The sequence below is a fragment of the Nanorana parkeri genome, unplaced genomic scaffold (genome assembly GCF_000935625.1).
Source record: "Nanorana parkeri isolate BGI_ZX_2015 unplaced genomic scaffold, ASM93562v1 scaffold836, whole genome shotgun sequence".
Classification (NCBI taxonomy): domain Eukaryota; kingdom Metazoa; phylum Chordata; class Amphibia; order Anura; family Dicroglossidae; genus Nanorana; species Nanorana parkeri.
The window spans coordinates 279,142-302,693 of NW_017307104.1; the positions used below are offsets into that span (position 1 = coordinate 279,142).

At 42.1% G+C, this 23,552-nt stretch overlaps 1 protein-coding gene across 1 annotated transcript in view; it reads left to right on the forward strand.

Moving 5' to 3' along the window:
- Positions 1-17,034, forward strand: part of LOC108794331 (receptor-type tyrosine-protein phosphatase S-like) — a 291,487-nt gene extending 274,453 nt beyond the window's left edge. The window contains exons 30-35 of the mRNA XM_018565355.1: positions 1,341-1,519; positions 2,610-2,736; positions 3,493-3,618; positions 4,121-4,275; positions 5,545-5,680; positions 16,492-17,034. Coding sequence (XP_018420857.1) covers positions 1,341-1,519; positions 2,610-2,736; positions 3,493-3,618; positions 4,121-4,275; positions 5,545-5,680; positions 16,492-16,560 — 792 coding nt within the window. The 3' untranslated portion in view covers positions 16,561-17,034. The remainder of the gene's footprint in view (positions 1-1,340; positions 1,520-2,609; positions 2,737-3,492; positions 3,619-4,120; positions 4,276-5,544; positions 5,681-16,491) is intronic.
- The last annotated feature ends 6,518 nt before the right edge of the window (positions 17,035-23,552 follow it).

The following is a 23,552-nucleotide window of genomic DNA, read 5'->3' on the forward strand; positions in this document are numbered from 1 at the left end:
CCTGCTCCGGACAAGCAGAGCTAAATGTACAGCGGGGAGCCGCCGCTCGTTTAGTACAAGAGATCTAATCGGACCACTTGCATCAAACTAGCATCGGCGACCGTGTCCGCCCCCGCCGCGGTATTCGGGGCCCCCTGCTCTTCTGGGGGACCCGAGAACACGGTAGAGCGGCTCAGCCATAGAGTGTAGAGCAGACGAAAAACGTCCATTCTTCGTCTGCTCTGTGTGATCTCTGAGAACGTGGCGCTGTAATCACAGCGCAACCTGTCAGGAACTGCACAGAACTTCTGTTTTGTGTCTGAGGGCAGGTTCCATAAAGAGAACCTGTCACCTCCAACCTATCACATAGGGACTTGTAATCCCCTACGTGATAGGAATAAAATTAAGTTTAAAAAAATTTACAAAATAAAAATGTAAAAAATAATAAAATATATAAAGAAATTTAAAAATAAAAGTGATAAAGTAAAAAATAAACTAAAAAAAAATTAAAACCAACCCCGCTGCCCCCATCTGCATGTAAATAAACGCACGCATAGGACATTGTGACCACCCCCCCCTTTTCCTGCCCTGCCAGGCCTGTGCTCGGATCAAGGGTCTGATAGGAATGTTAAAGGGGACCTGACCTTTTTTTTCCCCATTGTTTTGGGGCTGGGGGTCCCTCTTAAAATTACTACCAGACCTAAAGGGCCTGGTATGGATTTTGGGGCGGAACCGCACACATTTTTTTTGTTTTAACTTGGGGAGTCCCTCCTAACACTCCTACCAGATCTAAAGGGTCTGGTATCAATTGAGGGGGGGGGGGGCAACCCCACGCCTTTTTTTTTTCTTTCTCTTCTGCAGACTGTAAAAAAAAGGGTCACTTTGCTGCAACGAAATTTCGTCCACAAATGAAATTTTGTACAGACCGATAGTGAATTTCTGAAGCGGAAATTCGTATTCGTTTGCATTCATCATTTCGGAAATTCGGATACATCCGAATCTCCAAATTTCCGAAAATTCGTCCGAATTTCGAACTAAACTAATCGCACATGTCTAGTTGGGAGTCTGTTGAACAAAACCGAAACAAGCTCAAGGCTGCTGTTAAAGCCATAAGCTTGTTTTTACTTATTCAAAGAAATGATGTTGGTGGCATTTTTTTTTACTTTAATAATACAGGTATGTAATAAGTTAATTTAAAACCAATCGTATGAGAAATGTAGTCTTGTTACTGTGTTCAAAAAGCATGGATTTAGTGCTAAAAGAATATAAAATCTAGTATGCATGTGTGTCTTCTGCATTTTTACAAGTTTTGATTGTTTTAAAAAGTAACATTAAATACAAATTATTCTCTATTTGTTTAGCGCCTTGCCAATTCAAAAGCTCACACTTCCAGATTTATCAGTGCCAATCTTCCATGCAACAAATTTAAGAACCGCCTTGTTAATATCATGCCATATGAGACCACAAGAGTTTGTCTGCAGCCAATCAGAGGAGTGGAAGGTTCAGATTATATTAATGCCAGCTTTATAGATGGATACAGGTATGACCTATTTTATTTTAAAAAAATATGGCTCTGTGATTGTGTGCAATGACCAGCCCCATCTTTAATACTGATTGGACCCTGGGCAAACATTTGCCCCCTCCCCCCCCTCACAGTAATTCGTAGTGTGTATGAGTATATAACGTATGCACAGTGTGTATGAGTATAAAACAAAGCTTCACGGCAGTAAAAATCACAGTAATGTGCAGTGTGTATGAGTATATAACAAAGCTTCACGGCAATACAATGCATATAAAAAGGTGTTTAAAATAAAAGTAAATATTATTTAAAAAATTATAATTATGTACACGCCCAGAAAAATTAAATAGTATTAATATTACTAAACCAAACTAAACTATTTTATTTCCTTCCACAGCATTTATTTATTTTTAATACACACCCACAATAAACAAAAACATTTAATCTATATTAATAGTACTAAACAAATGTATTTATTTTATTTTTTAAATGATTAACCCAGCTGTAAATGAATGTATATATTTATTTACATTTATTTACATTAATTCATTTACAATTATTTGCTCTTACTTTGCCATGGTGGTGTATGGGTAGCCCAGCAGCTGCAGGCATCAGAAAATGCAAGCATGTCTGCCACATTCATATTATATTTAAGCAAAATCTGCCTGGCCTGCCAGTGCCAGATAATGCTCAGCTCTAACCTGTCTCAGTCAGTTAGTCCCAGTCCTCGTGCCATTCTCTTCTTCAGTCGGCTTTATGGATGTCTCGTCTGACACTCCTAGACGTGTGTGAGGCACCCAGACGCGCGGCCTTTGCGCGACATCACGTACAGCAGTGAGGCCTGTGTGACACTTACATGTCACGTTTCACGGGCAGGGGAGGAGCCACACCAGCGATATATGCAGACTACTAAGCGATGGTGCAGATCGCATAGGAAAATACTTTATGGCATTGCCGTATGCCATAACGTTGCCTACTATGCGATCGGCAAGTTTCTGCGGGCTCAAGGGGCAGCTGCTTTGGGCACCACAACAATGACTGGGCCCGGGGCAACTGCCCCGTGTTAAAGACAGCCCTGGCAAATACTAATGTGTCATTTTGCATTTTCCAGGCAACAAAAAGCCTACATTGCAACACAAGGACCTCTTGCAGAAACCACAGAAGATTTCTGGAGAATGCTTTGGGAAAATAACTCCACAATTGTTGTAATGTTAACAAAACTTAGAGAAATTGGCAGAGTAAGTATTTTCTTCTATAGCAACATTCTTTCCTACTGCATATTCTTTTAGGATACATTCTATCAATAAATATAAAGAATATCTGATGCATGATGAGGAGGAAGGAAATAAGGGAAATACTTTGAAATGTAAAATGTTTTATAACATGTTTGCTGTTTAAAGCTGAACCAGCCACAGATAAAAAATAGAAAATACTGTATAATGCAGCATTCACTTCCTATAGCAGAAGTCACCTAGTCTTTCTTGTGCAGGTTGTACCAAACATAATTTGTTTACATTTTAGACTGGAGTGACAAGTAATTTTTGCATTATTTTGAAAGGTGCCATAACTGAAAAAAAAAGGTTAAGAAATGCAGTAATAGAACATGAAAACCTATAATAACCAATAACTTCTATTACGGACGTTTACCTGTGGTAATTCAAGTCAAAAATATTTTTATAGTTTTGGATAGTTGTGTGCAAGGGTTACACCTTAGTCGGCTTTATTTTTTTTATCCCCACTGAGAAGAATTTCTTTTATGTATAAGGCCGCAGGCATGACAGGTAGAAAATAGATACATCATAGTCTGCATATGTCTTAATTTAGTGTATCAAGCCCAATGTACTGCACTTTATTGCAGTTTTAGCAGGTGTTCTATTTAAACTTTTTACAATTTATCTACAATTGCATACTTACATTTATGTTATAAATGGCAAATTGACATGTATATCTAATATCTTTGGTGGCTTTTTAATTACATTGTACTTGTTATACAGGAAAAGTGCCATCAGTATTGGCCAGCTGAGCGATCTGCTCGATATCAATACTTCGTTGTGGATCCAATGGCTGAATACAACATGCCTCAGTACATTTTGAGAGAGTTTAAAGTCACAGATGCCAGGGTAAGATTGTAAAAACTGCATGGAATACAGCATGCTGGTTTAAAAAGAATGTATAGTCGTTTAAAATATATTTTCTTACTTTATAATAGTCTAAACTGAAAAACAGATTTTATTTAATGTTTTCTTGACAGATCATTACGAAATATTTTATATGAATATTTTTCATGTTATATAGGCAGCAGATGGAGCTCTCTCTTTTTGTGAATTTCAGCCCATTTGTAGGAGCTCGAACAGAGGAACTTTACAGACTCACTAGAAAAGTCCAAGATAATAGTGAAAACAAGTATAATTGTATGTCTATAAAGACAAGTTAAAAGTGAAAATATCTGTATTATTACAGATATTAGAACAGGAGTCATGGAAATAAATGGGGTGCCTTGTCTGGAGCCTTCTGTACAAAATATATCCGTGAATGTGTGTTGCTAATAAGCTAGTCAGACATTTACTTGTTTCAGTTTTTCTCTCTGTTCAATATAACCAGACATCTCATGTCTCTCCACAGGATGGTCAGTCTCGTACAGTACGACAATTTCAGTTTACCGATTGGCCAGAACAAGGCGTGCCAAAATCAGGAGAAGGTTTTATTGATTTCATTGGCCAAGTACACAAAACAAAGGAACAGTTTGGTCAAGATGGACCGATATCAGTCCATTGCAGGTACAGTAGGAAATAAGCCATTAACTTCTAATGTTCATTTACAAAAAAAAGACTTAGCTGTTCTCATCAAATGCTGAGTACTCCTATTAATTCAAACCACGAGAATATAGTCCCTAAGTAGTCACCACCTTGGAAGTTTTTTTTTATGTTTTAGTGATATAGAACACTTAATTACAGTGGGTTTTTTATTTATTTCTTTTATTTTATATTGATTGACAGAAAAAAGTAAAGCCAGATCTTTGCTTTAACCTTTTCACTTTTCAATTCACTAAAATTGCAAAGACTCTAGAAAATAAAATGGTGATAGTTTTTGACACTTTTTTTTGTTTTTCTTATGTCACAAACATTAACACAATAGTTTATCAAATCCAAGTTTTCAATAAAAAAAATGCATTCAAATTAATTTTAATGCATATAAACTCAATATCATACAATTTTTTTTTTTGCAAAATCTAAAAGATGAGGTCTAGAGATCTATTTGAGTAGATAGATATCAAACATGTCAAGCCTCAAAATAGCAGGTACTGTTAAATAGGGAAAAACTTTGGTACCCAAAATTGTCTATAGGCAACACTTTAAAAGTCTCCACAGGTCTTCAGTATTAGGGATGCACCGTTACCGATACCTAGTATTTGGGCAAGTACTCGTACTCGCCCAAATGCTCCGATACCTCCCCCGATACTCGAACTTCCAGTCAGAGGGAGATTTCCTCTGACTGGCAGTGCCTCGAGGCAACATGGAGCCGGCTTCCAGGCCAATCAGGAAGCCGAGTGGTGGGTAATGACTCGCCGCCCAGCTTACTGATTGGCCAGGAAGCCAGCTTCATGCAGATTGGATGGGAAGCCAGCTTCCGGCCAATCAGCATCGAGCCTACCAAACAGCATGCTGTTTGCTGGCGTTTAAATGCAGCGGCTGTCACCCAATTGTTAACATGAACGGATGACAGCTGTAGCGTGTAAACAGCAGATTAGGGATTCCTGCTGCTGGAAGTGCAAGTTTCTGACGTAGGGATCCCTAATCGCACCTAAACTCACAGATGTGAATGGGGACTTAGAATCAGGGTTTCTTAGTAGGGGAATATACTGGCACCCAGCAAAGCTATGTCCACTGCATTAGCTCAAATGCAAAAAGTTAATCTTTGATTTGATCTATCAAAGTTAATAGTATATATAAAATATTCTTCATTTTATATGTTTTATCTCTTTGGATCTGTTCATGTTATGATCTTATTCTTTTATATTTCCCTATATTTTCTTTTCTCATTTGCAGTGCTGGTGTTGGGAGGACAGGGGTATTTATTACCCTTAGTATAGTCCTAGAAAGAATGCGTTATGAGGGGGTTGTAGATGTTTTCCAAACAGTAAAGATGCTGCGAACTCAAAGACCAGCAATGGTACAGACAGAGGTAAGATGCAGTACACATTTATGCCACATATTTCTAGGGACATTTTGCTTGAATCCATTTTAATACGATTAAAAATACATGTTCAGCATGTCATGTAAAAATAAGATTATTTACTGTATATATTGACAGATTTGTTAGTTTTGGCTGTAGCTTCTCGGCCCAGCTTCCTTTTGCCACAGGTACCTGGTGATTTCAGTGCTGATCTCGACAATCTCAATGCACGATTAGGTACTTTCAGCAGTTGCAAGGTAAGTATGGATTTGAAGGGGTTAACCTAGGTTACAAGTTAGGTTAAGGTTAGGATTTGTGTTATGGGTTTGGTTTAGGTTTTATATGGTCAAGAGATCAACTTAACCCTAAATTAAACCAAAATATATGTTGTGTTTTAAATGTTACACTCACAGAACGAAACCATCTTTTTCAGGCTTTATCTAGAGTAGGCATCTAATTCACGGACTGAGATGCTGGCTCAGAGGTGACAAATTCTGGTGTCTGTGCAGTTCTTAGCTGTGTTCGCAAATGTCTGATACAGATCAACCCTCTGCTATTGCCTCTCATCTCGTGACCTGCTTCAAAGTTACAGAACTGTAGTCTGATTACTGAGGGAAAGGAGATTAAAGAAATGCTTCCTGTTGCCTGCAGCAGACTGAAGACATAATCTGAGTCTATGCAAATCCTAATAATTAGAGCTCAAGTACTGCTTTTTAATGATAACTGGTATTGTTTTTTTAATCAGTTGCTGTATCTTGTGACGTGTCAGATTTTTTTCTATATTTTGACTGTATATGTGCTAGGTGAGCCAGCAAACATTTCAGGACACATTTGAAGCTTTTTTTTTCTACTTTTAACTATAAAATTGAGTTTTATTAATATGTCAAAACCCACAGAACTGAGTATCCCCTCTGGGGGTACAACCTATTATATCTGATCCAGTACCACCACCCACGCACACTCAGGAATTTATTGATTCAGACATGCAAAGTTACTGAAAGATACAGTTATTACATTTCAGGGTTAGGTAAGGGCAGGTTTAAATATGAGGGGTAGCCTAATGTTAAGGCTTTACAGCACTGCTTTATTGCAATGCACGCTATGCTTTTAACCCTTTCGCTGCCACCGACACATGCATACAGCGGAACGCAACCGCTTGCAGCTGGCCACATAGGTATGCCATACGTCAGTGGCTTTTACCCTTCTGCTGTAAGCTCATGGTCGCTTTAGTGACCATGAACTTATACCAGAAGGGTTCTCCTGACTCTCCCCTGTAAAATAGAAGCTGTCATCAGCAGCTGAGAAGCCACTGATGAGAGCTTAATAACGAAAATTCTGGGCGCCCCCGCCAGCATCTGTCATCCTCTCCTCCCTGCCTGGAGCCGCTCCATGCTTCTCCTTGGATCCCCACTGCTCTCACCACCTGTGTGGGCTGAGGCAGCGATGATCCGAGGAGAAATTGACAGCAGCAGCGGGTGGGGGGGGGGGGGGGGGGGGGAGAGGAGGAAGGGGGAGGGAAGTTAGAGGAGGAAGCACTGTCGCCCAGTGGTGAGGAAAGAGAAGCTGCAGCCGAGCCGAGAGGAGAAGCCGCTGTCATCCTGTCAGTTTCAGGATGACAGCGGCTCTGTGCATAACCAAGCAGAGGATTGGTAAATATCTGTGATATTTACCAATCCTCTGTGTGCAGAGCAAACACTGTAGTGATCAGCTGATCACTCCAATGTTTTGTAAACAACTGGAGACTCATAGTACTATGTGTCCCAGTTATGAATGAACAGAATATGCTTTACATCACTTCCTGTTTATTCATGAGTTTCTGAATAGGTAGTAGCACCCACTGCAGATGCTTCTACCCATTCAGAAACTGGTTGATGTTAAATAATGTACTATCCCCAGTTTCTGAATGAATGGGAAGCCTCTCTACTGAGAGCTTTCCATTCTTTTAGAACCGAGGCTGCAGAATAAGAGATTGAGGACTTTGTGTCCTAAATTTCTTTTTCTGTTTCAAAAAAGAAATGTCAGGGGTCTGTTTAGACCCCTGATATTTCCCCAAAACTCCCCCCAACAGTAAAAAAAAATAAAAATTATAAAACAAATAGAAAATAAAACACAACCCCACGCACACACCCCCACATACACACCATACATGTTGTTAGAGTGTATAGCAGTGCTTGATTTTTTTTAGTTTTAAAATAACATTAATTTAACTGTGGCAGCGCATAGCAAAGCTATTATGATGCTTTGCCGCGCGTTGCGATACGCTTTGTTGCGATTAAATGTTCGCCTGTATCATTTTTGTCAAAACACACATGCCAATGCAGCTCACAAACTATTTTTAATCGAAGTTGCTTATTTACAGTTTTGCGTCAATACTTTTTTTTACTGTTTAAATGTAAAATTTACAACTATTTGTATTGTGCACTGATACTGATTTTAGTGTGCTTTTATCAATTTAATTGTGTATTTTTATCGGTTTAATATTGATTTGCTAAACATTTGAGCAATTATCGCAGGACCCACAAAATAAGTAGCACCATCTTTTTTATTCTACCGGCCCAGTGCTGTCAGAAAATATATGGTTTGGGGGGTCTTTTACAAACGTTCGCAATGCCTCAATAGAGAATCAAAACAATGGGGGAAAATTGAAAAAATGGTGTGGCCAGCTGAGAATAAAAGTGTCCCGGGTGCCTCGGTAGGTTAAATGAAAAATAAAATTTAAACAAATTAAAAAATGACAGCCTACCCTCCAGTGAATTTTACTGTGGTATACAAATCTTTCATACCAAACCAAGTAAAAAATGTTCTTTATTCTTCAAAACTGCCACCAAGTCATAGATTGCAAGATTAACCCCCAAAAATTATTTAAATATATTAACAGTAAAAAAATCAGGTCTGAGCATGTCGGCCCCTTAAAAGATAACTCGGAGTTGGTAAGGCCCTGGAACATTGGCTGTATTTCACAAATATGACGCTTCACTAATAAATGAAAGTGCTGGTGAGTACTCATTTCTTAATTGTGCATGGCGCCAGTTGCTGTCACTTCAAGCGCTCTCCAGCTACACTAGTCGAACACCACATGGAGTGCAGCTTAGATCTGCATTTTTGCACTGTTTAAGTCTTATACTTTGCTATGGGGGGGTTTCAAGTCACAGCTCTTTCAATTTGTGACACATTCTGAAAGCAGTGGTGCTAAATACCCTCCCCCCCCCCTTCTCTGGCTGAATCAGACTAGGATATGCAAGTAGTTAGTGATTGGAAAAGGAGCCCACTGCAAAGCAGGCCGGTGTGTCCTTTGTAAGGAAAGAATTCAGGGTGACGGGGAGTTGTGTTACCTCTCATGAAAATAGAAAAAAAAACCTGTTCTCTTTCTTATTTAGGTGGTTCGCAATGCCTTACCATTCAAAGAGCAAGAGTCAACTGAGTAAAGATACTCTCATGTTTGCTGCTGCCAAGTAATCCTTTCAGGACCCCCAAAAATCACTTCGGCCTCACGGCCACCCAAGACCACCAGACCCACTGACAAGCCTTTATCGGCATGAAGGTTCCCCCCACCTGCAACCTCAAAAGGAGGAACATCTGTTTGCATTCTCAGCGGTTTTGATAGCATACACTGTGGACACATGGGTGCAGGAGTTGGTTAACCTTGGTTACAAAGTAGAGTTCTGTTGTCTCCCTCCTGCACACTTTTTTTTTTTTGTATCATGCCCTCGGTCACATTTCTACAAAAGGGACCTTCATCAAGCAGACCTTCATCAAGCAATTCAGGGCCTGCTCTCTCAAGAAGTAATGATCCCAGCTCCCTCTTTGGAGATTACAACGGTTTTACTCATAATTGTTGACATTTCCATATATAAAGGGAGGATCCTGCCCATTTTCCACCTAAAGGCTCTTAATGCCTTTATTTGCCTACAAATGTTAAAAATGAAATCCATCCATTCTGTGATAGCATCACTTTACCCAGGGGATTTCCTGGACAATCTGAGATGTGTACCTATACATCCTGCATACATATTTCAAGGCCTCCAAAGCGTTCTTTGCTTCACAATTGGAGCATGGCACTACCAATTTGTGGCTCTTACCTTTTGGCTTTTCCTAAGTCCTGTGGGTATTTGCCAAGTTGCTTGCCCCAGTACTAGCTCTTTTACAATGCATGGGTATTCCAACTGTAGGATATCATTTAGAACCAAAGATCCCTGCTTGGAGGCCAAGGTAGTCTGTTACCAGCTGTAGTCACTTTCTGACCTTTGTTCTGTTAGCATGCATGCCCTTCAACATGGGTCATTCCATAACAGAGTGTCGATTCCCAATCAGGAAGTATATGGGTACACTAAAAAAAAATCTGTAATGGTGACGAACAGCGTCATGTATTTACAATTGAAATGCCTGACACTGATCTAGGGCTGGCAGAATAAGTGTCAGTTTTGGGAGCTCCTGTCACAGTGTCTGTGACACAGCCTGCCCACTCTTCTAACTCCCCAGGTTACAGGAGAACTAAGGAAATTGTCAGCTGTGTGAGTTATAGACTGAATCAAAATAACATGATTCAACAAAGAGCATTGGAGAAAGAGAAAGTATGGTGGGATGTCATCTCTGTGCAGATCAATCAATATTTCCTGTGCTGGCAGGCATAAAGTACTATTTATGTATTTCCTGCATGCCATCTCCTATGGTTTCAGGCATTAAACACTATACAGGCTTTCCCTTTACCCTGTATTTACTAATGAGCTCTGCGTTCTTTACTACTGAACTGTGCGTACTTCACTACTGAGCTCTGTTACTCTTTACTACTGAGCTCTACGTTCTTTACTACTGAGCTCTTCGTTCTTTAATACTGAACTGTGCGTTATTTTTCTACCGATCTCTACATTCTTTACTACTGAACACTGCATTTTTTTATTACTGAGCTCTGCATTCTTATTATTGAGCTCTGCATTATTTACTACTGGGCGCGCATTCTTTATTACTATGCTCTCTATTATTTTTCCACTGAACTCTGCATTCTTTACTACTGAGCTCTTCGTTCTTTATTAGTAAGCTCTATGTTCTTTGCATCTGCACTGTGCGTTATTTACTATTGAGCTCTGCATTATTTTTCTACCGATCTCTGCCTTCTTTATTACTGAGCTCTGTGTTATTTACTACTGGCCGTGACATTCTTTATTACTATGCTCTGTATTATTTTTCCACTGAGCTCTGTGTTCTTTACCACTGAATGGTGCATTATTTACTACTGAGCTCTGCGTGCTTTACTTACAGAGCTCTGCGTTCTGTACTACTGAGCTCTGTGTTCTTTACTACTGAGCTGAGAATTGAAGAATCTAGGTCAAGATGGCTAAGCCAGAAAAATGTTTATACTGCACTAAAACGCTATATGACCGTCCTGAAGAATTGTCACTGAATCTGGTGAGTGCGGATCTTGATTTATCCATTTCACGAACGGTGGAAAGGAGCACTAGAGGTGGCACAGAAGATTTGTTTTATTTTTTGCACCATAAACAACGGTTTCAGATCCGAGTAGTTAACATTGGGACTTTTGTTTGCACATGTCACTATTTTATGACATTAATTTGTTATTTTGCACAAGTCACTATTAACACTATATAGAGTGGATGGTTTTATCTGAATTTTTATGTATATTTATATTTGAGCACTTTAATTGGTGAATCAATCACATTGCATTTTGTTAGGCGCTTTATTTATATGGAGCTTTTTATAGATGTAATAACCTGTTAAGCGCAGTGCACAATTTATTTAAGGTATTGTTAGATAGAAAGGAACTGCGCTAGGGATCAAATAACACTCTAAAAGCAGCTGTGTTTAATAGGTGAGTACACCCGAGATAGGAAAAAAGAAAATGGCACTGCGCTTCACAAACTCAAAAAATATATACCTAAAATGTGAGAAAAATGTTATAAATTGTGAAATTGTCACAAAGTGATAAAACTATTTTGTGTTATCCACAATACCTGTGTTGCACAATGCCTGTGCTAATAATAGTTCAGAAAAACTCTGTCTAGTAAAAAAAAATGTGAATACCAAAAAACATATACTTGTGCTAGTACATCTCATAGAATGTCTACCTATAGAAATTCCTGTGTTAAAACGCACAAGTGATGTACAACTCCCACTTAATCTACATATACATATGTGAAGTCCATTACTTCTTAATACAATGAAGTCCTATGTGAAGATATATCTTTCAACTTATATAATCCACACCACCTCTGTGAATGCATAAACAATTAGTGAATAAGTGCTCTCCAGTCTCCACCGTGCTCAAAGATAAGATCTGGCCGTACTCACCGACTCCTATTGCTCACCATATTTCAGATGAACAATTAGCGCTTTGTTGATATATATCGAACCAAATCCTCGCCTTTGTTTTTGATCCGACCATAAATTGGGTTATATTCCTCCCAACTCTGGCTTATCTTTCCAAAAGTGTGTAAGGGTGCCCACACACCTTACGATAATCGTACAATAATCGCGGGAAATCCCGCGATCGTGCGATTATCGTAAGGTGTGTGGAAGCCGTGCAACCTCTACTACTGTAAGGTTGCACGACTTTTAACTGACAAACATGTTCGAAAACACGCCGAGCATCGTACGATGTTCGGCGTGTGTGTAGCATGGTCGTAAGATAAAAGCCGGACGGGCCGGTGTGCTCAAGCGCACACTGCCCGTTCGCCATTGCGGTCATCAGAAGCCGATCTGCCTGTCCAAGATTGGCAGATCGTACGTTTTTTTAATTACCTTACAACCATCGCAAGACAAAAGTCTTGCGATGGTTGTAAGGTGTGTGCCCAGCATAACACTATTCCCCCATCTTCCACCTTCTCTTGAGAAAAAATGCTTCCCATTGTTTAGACCCCTGATATTTCCCTGAAGTCCCTAAAAGTAAAGTAAAAAATAAAAATATTTAATGAAAAATTAATTAAAAAGTAAATATAAAAAATTTAAAAGTTTATAAAAAATAAATATTTGAAAAAATTTAAATAAAAAACATTTTCGGTTTCGGCTTGACAATTTTTTTTATTTCGGTTTTGATATTTCTATTTCGGTGCACCTCTAATTGTAAACCTTGGTTAAATTGGCAGTAATTTTTACTCCCAGGTATTTAATATAGTCTGTAGTCCAGAAAGGGGAGTTTAAAGCGTATGTCAAGCAAAATGTTTTTTTATGATTCTGGTTATAGCTGGGAAGGACTAGAATAACTATTGGGATTTGTAATGCTATTTGGCACTCCTTTGGAGAGATGTACCATCACTTCCTGTCTTGCTGACAACAATATCACTGGACAGGACGTGAAAGAAAATCTGCAACTGGGACAGGGACAAAAATTAAAGTCCATTATAGCATCAGTGGTGTGGCACACACTAGCTGGGAGGAATAGATTATGTTGATAGCCCTGGTGTTCTCTGACCTCTTTAACAGGGATAAACCCTTCTTGATTTATGTGGATGAGGCTTTGTATGCAAGGGTAAGTCTCTTGGCTTAAAGTGACACTAAACTCAGTGGTTTAGTACATTCAAGTACCTTAACTATTAACAATACTGTACCTCATTGTTGCATCACTCAGCTGTAGATCCTCAAATCATCTCTGAATTGGTGCTGACACTGTCCTTTCTGAAGGGTGGCTACTTTTGTTCCCAATGGTCCCTGTGTGTGTTGTAAAGTAGCCACTGCTCCGGGCTCACTCCTGTGATGGACTACAATTAGGGATGCACCAACATTTTGTCCGCCAAAACATATCAAAATCCAGAAAGTACCATTTTTCGGCCGAAATTGCGGTGCATCCTTGGTTTCTCTCCCCGCTTTGTGTTCCCTCTGACACAGAGCAGCATCCAGCAGAGAGGAGAGAAAAATTTAGGAGGCGGGGAGGAGATTGCTGTGAGTGTGTCACAGGAGGCTGAGCTCTCCTCCTGCACTGCCCCGTTCGGCCTCCCATGAAAGATCAGGATAGAGAGAAGTGTGGCAGAGGAGATAACAGTGAGCTGTCACAGAAGGCCAAGCTGGCAGTGCGGGGGAGGAGTCAGCTGTCGAGCTCTCCTCCCCGCACCACCCGCTCAGCCTCCTGTGACAGCGAGTCAGGATGGAGAGTGGAGTACAAGCACTCAACGATCAGCTGATCGTTGAGTGTTTGTAAATAATGGAGGACATAGTAGGTTTACTGTGTCCCCAATTATGAATGAATAGGAAGTGCTCTACATCACAGCCGGTGAGGAGGAAAGAAGCCGCCCCGAGGAGTGCCTGACTCAATGGCTTCATTTCCACTCGCCCCCACGCAATTTTCACTCGCAATTTGCGAGGGGGCGAGTTGAAATTTTGAGCCCTGACTTATACTATATCCTCAATTTATGAATGGACAGGAGTATAGAGGCTTCCTGTTCAGGGGCTGCAGAAAAAGAGATTGAGGACTGTGTACTCAAAGTACTATGTGCCCCTGGGGGCTAGCCTTCAGTTTTTGTTCCTAGTGTCCAATCCTGCTATAAGTGGCAGTTTAACCCATAGTTCATAAATAAGATATGTTGTGTTCCTCAAGAAAACTCCAAGAAAAGAATGTTGTGGCAAGTACAAAAATCCAATTCTTTTAAGTTACATCTTAAATCTTTTAAGCAGAGGCGGCTCTTTAATTAGGCAAATTAGGCGGTCGCCTTAGGCCTCACGCTCCCGAGGGCCTCGCGGCCGCCTAATTTGCCCTGCCGTCACATTACCTCACAGCCAGGTAACGTCATCTCCGTTTGACAGCGACAGGGCAAGAGCTTATCTGTTTCCTCGGTCCGTCCGTTCGGCCAGTGGTCTTCTGGAGCTCCGCCCACCAGCCACTGGGAAGCCACCTCACCCCTCCCATCCACCGTGCGAGGATCCCACGACAAAGCCATGGTGGGAGACCTGCTGAGACCCTACGGAGCCCTGATGCTGGTGAGACCCCACATCACCCTGGTTTAACCAGGGCTCTGTGGGGTCTCACCAGCTGTCTGTGGGGTCTAACAAGGCTGGTTAGACCCCACAGAGCCCTGGTGAGACCCCACAGTGCCCTGGTACCAGGGCTCTGAGGGGGTCTCACCAGGGTAGCAGGGCTCTGTGGGGTCTCACCAGCTGTCTGTGGGGTCTAACAAGGCTGGTTAGACCCCACAGAGCCCTGGTGAGACCCCACAGTGCCCTGGTACCAGGGCTCTGAGGGGGTCTCACCAGGGTAGCAGGGCTCTGTGGGGTCTCACCAGCTGTCTGTGGGGTCTAACAAGGCTGGTTAGACCCCACAGAGCCCTGGTGAGACCCCACAGTGCCCTGGTACCAGGGCTCTGAGGGGGTCTCACCAGGGTAGCAGGGCTCTGTGGGGTCTCACCAGCTGTCTGTGGGGTCTAACAAGGCTGGTTAGACCCCACAGAGCCCTGGTGAGACCCCACAGTGCCCTGGTACCAGGGCTCTGAGGGGGTCTCACCAGGGTAGCAGGGCTCTGTGGGGTCTCACCAGCTGTCTGTGGGGTCTAACAAGGCTGGTTAGACCCCACAGAGCCCTGGTGAGACCCCACAGTGCCCTGGTACCAGGGCTCTGAGGGGGTCTCACCAGGGTAGCAGGGCTCTGTGGGGTCTCACCAGCTGTCTGTGGGGTCTAACAAGGCTGGTTAGACCCCACAGAGCCCTGGTGAGACCCCACAGTGCCCTGGTACCAGGGCTCTGAGGGGGTCTCACCAGGGTAGCAGGGCTCTGTGGGGTCTCACCAGCTGTCTGTGGGGTCTAACAAGGCTGGTTAGACCCCACAGAGCCCTGGTGAGACCCCACAGTGCCCTGGTACCAGGGCTCTGAGGGGGTCTCACCAGGGTAGCAGGGCTCTGTGGGGTCTCACCAGCTGTCTGTGGGGTCTAACAAGGCTGGTTAGACCCCACAGAGCCCTGGTGAGACCCCACAGTGCCCTGGTACCAGGGCTCTGAGGGGGTCTCACCAGGGTAGCAGGGCTCTGTGGGGTCTCACCAGCTGTCTGTGGGGTCTAACAAGGCTGGTTAGACCCCACAGAGCCCTGGTGAGACCCCACAGTGCCCTGGTACCAGGGCTCTGAGGGGGTCTCACCAGGGTAGCAGGGCTCTGTGGGGTCTCACCAGCTGTCTGTGGGGTCTAACAAGGCTGGTTAGACCCCACAGAGCCCTGGTGAGACCCCACAGTGCCCTGGTACCAGGGCTCTGAGGGGGTCTCACCAGGGTAGCAGGGCTCTGTGGGGTCTCACCAGCTGTCTGTGGGGTCTAACAAGGCTGGTTAGACCCCACAGAGCCCTGGTGAGACCCCACAGGCCTGAGCAGGGGGCCTCATGTTTAGGTTTCGCCTAAGGCCTCGCAAACTCTAGAGCCGCCTCTGCTTTTAAGTATGTTTGTTTGTTTCTCCACCACTCGCAAAGGGACATTGTTATGTGTATGTCTGTGTAATTTTTATTTGTGTTAAAAAAAAACAAAAAACTTTTGTGAACATCAAAAAAATGTGCCAGTCCTTATCAGCTTTTCTATGCTGTTAACTGAATCACATACTCAATGTTAAGTAATTGCCTCCAAAACATACCCTTTTGGTGGGACTTTAAGACAAGCTGGATACCCAGTATAGATCTCCTTTTATTACATAGTTAGCTAGGTTGAAAAAAGACACAAGTACATCCACAAGTCCTATAATTATTAGATGTTAGGTAATGATTGCTTCCTTCCCTGAATGTAAGTTCCTGTAGAGTGCAACAAAAATATACATTAAAAGAAAGTGTATAGAATATATTCAGTATAAATATATGTTAGTGCAGAGAAATGTTTTGATAACGGATAACATTTTTTCTTTTTGTTTTAGGATGAATACCAGTTTTGCTACCAAGCCAGTTTGGAGTATCTGGGCAGCTTTGATCACTATGCAACATAAGAAGCCATCTTAAAGTGAACATGATCAACCACAGTATCTGCTGACCCTCTTAAAAAGACTAATCACATAAACTACAAAAAAAGGGGAAAAAGGCGCTGGCACCAGGGATGGGAGATAACTGAAAACATTTCTACAGACTTCACTTTCAGAAGTCCGTGGTGCAGAGCTTACTTTGACACTTGGGTCACTTCTATTTCAAAATGCTTTTGGTTCTGATACCTCAAGCCCTTTTCTTGAGTATACATGGATCTCAAACCAGAAGTGGTGCTCTCAGATAGCATAACAATATATGTTCTTTATTAGAAGAATAGGAGAAAATAATGTGGCATCCCTGAGGTTCATGTTATTTGAGTATTTTAAAGTAGAACTGTTTGGGCAGAATAACAGCAATGTTCTTGTGAAATGGTAAAATTTAGTTATGTATGCTTGTGTCTGAACAGAGAGCCTTTCTTTTAAAACAAAAACAAAAAACACTCAAGCAAAAAGTGAAATTAAGCAGGCCCTTGGTGTAAACTATGGCATGGATTAATTGTAATTTACCTGCAGAGCCACTACAACCTGCCTCTGACTTGAAACATTCCTTGTAAATCATGATTATGTTAAAACATATTACTAACAGCTCACACATATCCTTATTTAAGCTCTGCAAAAGACCTCAACCTAAATCTTACTGATCTTGTCTCTCTATAAGAGTTCACCAAACTTTCATCTGGAAGATGATAGGGCAGAAATTTGCTGCAGACCAACATCTGGCAGTTTGCTGACTGCAGCCAATTTTGTGTTTTTCTATGTAAATGATGCGGTGTCCACAACCGCCAAAGTGTGGCTTGTATAATACTTCTGAGTGTATGCCAGTAGCTTGCTTTAAGTATTGTATTTGTATCCATTTAAGTGACATTAAAATTAGACTCCTTTTTTATATTGTGGTTCCTTTTTGTAAATAGATTACTGTCCATGAAATGAAAAAAATGTGTGCTTCTCTTCATATTCTGTTCAAATGCTATTTTTTCTATGTCAAGATGTTAAGTGTAAAGAGAACTACATATACTGGTCAGCTGCTCCTCATTACACTACTTTTCTACTAAAAAGACTCCTCATACATACATATATACATACATACATACATACATACATACATACATACATACATACATACATACATACACTTTTAGCATATCATTTTAACAGGGGAACTTGGGCTTGTCATAAATGTACCAAAATATTTAATACTGAAATGGGTGGGGAACATAATAAGCAGCTCATCTAGTTTTTACAAGCCCCTCCTATTGACCATTTAAGTAGCTGTTGAGAAAAGTCAAGAAGTTGAGAAAAAAACCTGAGACTATTGTCACTGGCCAACCACATACTGCAAACAGTACAAAAAAACTTGCGTCTATTGATTAAGATTTTTGTGGAACAATCAGTAAGGGGCTGTTATTCCTATAGCTAAGTGAGCCATGTAAACCTAATAAAAGGGCATTCTGAATATGAAGCAAATGGCATTTGTACTGCTGATGTTTTGAGACGGTGTTCCAGTTCAGTGCATATTACATTCACTAATATGAAAGCCACTTTTATGATATAAATATTAGCTTCACCCCCATCTTAATCACCAAAAGCAAATGTCTTTATAACTGAAGGTACAGCAGAAATGTGATGTATTGATCATATTATACTGTACAACTAGAAATATCTTTGTATTAAAAGCCTGAAAAGACACAGTTGAGTAATTTTCTGTTTGCAAAAACAAAACAAAAAGGGTGCTGATGATATCGTAAAATTAAGGCGGTTGCATTAAAAGATCTCGAACAAAATTTGAAGCCAAAATGTATTTATAAGGGTTACATTAACTACATGCCCTGCTGGTGTAAATAAACACATGCTAGTCAGAGTAAGAGCATTCACACCTGGAAGCTCAGCACATTTTAATGAACTTCATCCTTCAGGGCCTGTTCACACGACGTCCGTTTTCTGTGCTGACCTGATCCGTACGCTCCTGCACTAAAAATGCATGCCAATGTATCCCTATGTATTTTATGGGCTACAGTTCTCACGTGCACAGTCCGTTCATGTTACGACAGAAAAATACTGCATGTCACATTTTGTACGGTCCGGAAATGCAAAACGCGTCAAAAACGCACTGCACTGCAGCTAACATGCTGAATGCCCCACTCCAGCAAAAAAAAATGTGTTTTTTTTTTTTAACTGGAACGCATCAAGAACGCTACAAAACACACAGCACCGCGTCTGCAGATCCGGACCTGATCAGGACCTGAAACTCATGTGCACAGGCCCTCAAACTGTAAAGCACGGTAGGTTTCCTGAGTCAAGAAATACTTGCATGTTTACATTACACATTTTAAAAAATAAGGTAATGGGCGGAGCCATACAGACCATTCAGTACTGCACAGATATAGTCCAGTATTATAGAGCCATTCCATTCCGAAGCACATACAGCTGTTAAAAGCTTGTTGTCTATATTCAGTGGGAGGGATTTATCATAGCAATTGCGAGTGTTTGAACTTGCACGGAATATATTTGCACCAGATTTATGATGCCAGTGTAATGTTGTTGATAAATGAGGTTTAATAGACTCCAGGAAAGAAGACTTGTAAGTCCAGGCAAAAAGCTTAAAGGGGAACTATGAGGTGAGTGCTTTTCACTCACCTCATAGTTTTAGCCGATGTGTGACAATAAAACTGTCACAGGTCGGCTCAGTAGATCAGGAGGTGAACAAACACATACCAGCGTTCGCTCACCTCTCTATCCTGTCACAGCTCTCTGCAGTGACAGGGGAGGGGCCGGATTCCTCCCTCCCCGCTCCGATCCTCCAGCGCTGACTGGCGGAACGGACGGGGCGGGTACAGCTGGCTCTGCCTCTAGATAGGCAGAGCCAGCTGGGTGGATCCAGACATAATTATCTCAGTATACCGCAAGCGGCAGTTTGCGGTATACTGCTGCGTCTCAGTATACCGCGAGCCACAGCTGAGCCTAGGGTGACGGGAGGATGCTAGTTTGTGTCCTCCCATTACCCTAAGGAGAACTATGGGGAAAAGCCTTAACCCCATAGTTCTCCTTTAACTGTTGCTTCTTGAAGTAATCATGGGGACTTAAGTTGTGATTGTTTTCTTAGGTGATGCTGCAGTTTCAGACAGCCCAGAACAAGTGCAGATGAAACCCGGTGCAAAAAGCATGCAACTGAAAAAGTAGTCCAAGATCTGAAGAAAACAGGTGCAAAACACATGCAGTTGGAAATGTAGTGCAAGCTCAGGTCAAAACAGGGGCACATGTTGAAAGACAGATTTGCACATTAACCCCTTCGTGACGGGAGACGTACACTGAATGAAGGCGGGGAGTATGATGTCACATGACGCCATGCATGCGTGGCGTCAGGTGACGTCACACGCCGATATTGGCCCACCATCTTGGTGTATGCCTAGATATACACCAAGATGGTGGTGCCCAACACATGCGGTTTTATATGATGTCATGCGCCCTGCCTCCAGAACATGCCAATGGCTGAATTCAAAATAGCATAAAAATTTGTTTTGTTCGATGAAACGTTTTTAGTTAAACCAAGACCTCAATTTCTTTTTCAGCATCCTCGGGAATCAATCAATGGGAGGCACTCAGCACAGAGGCTTCCCATCCAGATCCCAGATAGACAATCCTCACTGTTCTTCAATTCATCAGACCATTGTTGCCCAGGTGAAATGGATTCTGATAGCAGGTTGCATTTTGCTATCAAATTTGGTTCCCCCCTCCAATATGGCCTCCACACCATTACAAGAGTAAAGATCAATGGTGTATGCCACCTCTGAGTGCCCCACACCCTAGATAGACCATCCACACTGTACCTCCGGGACACGCCCGGGACCCTTACATGAGTATCGGCTGACGGTGAAGGGCGTGGAGGCAGCCCGGGCCCCCGCAGCGACGGAGGCCTGGCCCTAGCAGCGCAGGGCACCAGCATTGCTGCTCCAGCGGCTTCGAGATAAGCTGGGGCCCCATCAGTGACGCTGCTCGTCTGAAGGCGGACTTGCGGAAGTGACGTCACGTTAGTGACGTCACTTCCGGTCAGTCCGGGGGGGAGAGGAGCCATGCTGTGCAGGTAAGAGGAGCTTAGAGGGAGGGGGATGCAGCCCTGACCAGACCAGCCCACCTGAGACCTCTTCAGAGCCCACCATAGACAGTCTCAGATGGGCTGTGCAGCATCTATGGTGGGCTATGCAGAGTCACTCTCAGGTGGGTCCAGCACGTTGTCACTAAGCCCTGCATCCAGCGCGTCGTCACTAAGCCCTGCGTCCAGCGAGTCGTCCTGCTGCTGCAGGGGCCCGGCCGCCTCCTCGCCCCTCACCGTAGGCCGATACTCATTTTTTTTGTATATTAAATCTTGATTCCATTTTTAACATGTAACATTTACAACAACTTAACAATCTTTTCAAACACATTTTAAATACTCCATCTCTTCCATACATCCGCATTTAACATGTATCCCTCTGTCATTCCACCCATTCAATCCGATTATGTCCCCTTACTACCTTCAGTATCCCTATATTCCCGAAGAGAGATCTTCACTATCTTCCTCCTATACTAGATCCATACGAGAGGTCCCCCTTAACATCCCTTAAATTCCCCCCCCTCTTCCTTTTCCCCCCCTTGTCTCTATTCCCTTTGTGTTGTATTTTCTAATGCTCCCTTTCGAGAATGCTTTATTTTTGTGTATATGAGGTTATAATTCCTATCTTAATATAGGTGTGATAACTATATATATATATGTGTACATGTAAATACTATTAATTAATTTATCTAGTGCTTTATGAAGTGCTGTGTCGCGTTTCTTCATCTACATAAGGGTTGCTGAAAGTGCCTTATATCCCTATCGTGACTTCTCTTTGTGTCTGTGCATTGCATGTGACAAAATCCTAGGGGAAACCCCCTATCTTTCCGTGTTTGCTCCCCTTCTAATCCCCTACCCTTCGCTCCCCCCTCCCTTCCCTCCCTTAACCCTATAAATACCAACCCTTATACCTCTCTGTGGGTCTAGTCCTTCAACTCCCCTCCTGTACTAGGTTCTACCCCTTCTGGCTAACCCTCCTGGGACATCCCTGTATTACCTTTCTCTACTCTCTCGATTCCCATACACCCCCCCTTGTACCCCCTCCTCCCTCCCAAGGCTCTACTTTCTCCAGTCTTTACTTCCATGGCCTCTCTTCCTATTCCCTTTAAGTTTTCCCTACCCCTATAATTGGCTGCTATTCATTACTTCTTACTCCTTGATCATTCCCTTCTAATTTACAAGAATACAGTATGCTTCTGATTCTTTAAATTCTTGCCACTTTCCCCACGTCTTGAGAAATAACTCATATTTATCTTGTTTCGTCATCACTAGCTCAACCATCAACCTAGTTGAGAATGTTTGGCGAACCATTCCGGTATAGAGGGGATTCCGTCTGTTCCCCAATATCTCGGGATCAGTGATTTATCTGCATTTAGCATGTGGGGTATTAGTGATCTCTTATATCCCCTTTCTGAGTCCTCTGTGAGATGGAATAAACATGTCCAGGGGTCTATGGGGATCTGTACGTCACATATTTGCTTAATGATCTCCCTGATTATTTCCCAGTATGTTCTAATCTTAGGACACTCCCACCAGATATGTGCATGAGATCCAACCTCTCCACACGCCGCCAGCAGAGTGGATCGTTTGTATTATGTATCCTGTGTAATTTCTGTGGGACATTGTACCACCGTGATATATAATTTGTCTCAAGTGTATTGGTGTCAATAGATGTTGATGTGACTAAGCGTAGCATTTTCCTTTCCTCTTCTTGTGTAAGCTTTCGGTTGAATTCCTTTTCCCATTTATCTAGATATATAGGGGATGATCTATTTTCCTTCCTGTTTACACATTTATAGAAAAGTGAGAGGGAATGCTTTGGTGCCATTGAGGCTCCCAGAATGGTTTCTAGTTCCGTTAGGTCATTCTCTGTTCTTGGAGGTTTAGGTAAAGTTTGCATAAAATGCAGGATTTGTTGATGTCTCCACCAATCTAGGGGATATGGCCCCCACTTCTCTCTAAGTTCTAAAAGAGAACATGTTCCCTTGTCTGACAGAATGTCCTTTACTTTTAGATTGGGGGACTTACTCCACTTTACAAAGGCAGGGTCTTCTCTTCCTGGAGGGAAGTATTCATTCCCTATTAGCGGTATTAAAATCGAGTTGTACAACCACCCAGATCTCCGGTATAACCGGTCCCATATCCTCATAGTGGAAATCGTTAGTGGTAGCGTGTTTGGCGACAGGCATCTTTTGGATGGTGGTATCCAGATTATGCCCGAAAGAAGGGTCTCGTTATATACTGTCTCCATCAACGCCCAGCTTTTCTGTCCCATCCCGAATGTCCAATCTGCTATTCTTACTAATTGGGCCACTATATGGTATGTCCTGAAGTCTGGGAGGGCTAAGCCTCCCTCCTGTCTCGCCCTACTCAAGATCTTCCCGGATATTCTGTGTCTACCATTCTGCCAAACGTATTTAGATACAACTTTCTGTAAGATTTGAAAAAAGATCCTAGGTATCTCAATAGGCATCATCTGAAATAGAAACAATATTTTTGGGAGGGTCATCATCTTAATTGCGTTGATTCTCCCCACCCATGATAGCGTTCTCACAGAGTAAGATGCTAAATTTGATTTAATTATGTTTAACATCGGGACATAGTTTTGTTGGTATAGCTCCTTAGTTTTAGATGTTAAATTAATTCCCAGGTATTTGAGTGTCTTTTGTTTCCATCTAAAGGGAAAATACGGGATCAGTGCTTGTCTTTCCTTTTCTGGTACCGTTATATTTAAAATCTCAGATTTATCTAAATTGATTTTAAAGTTTGAGAGCTCTCCGTAGACTTGTAATTCTCTCAGTACCTGGGGCAAGGTTATTCTGGGGTGTTTTATATTTAATAAGATATCATCTGCGTATGCTGCGATTTTAGC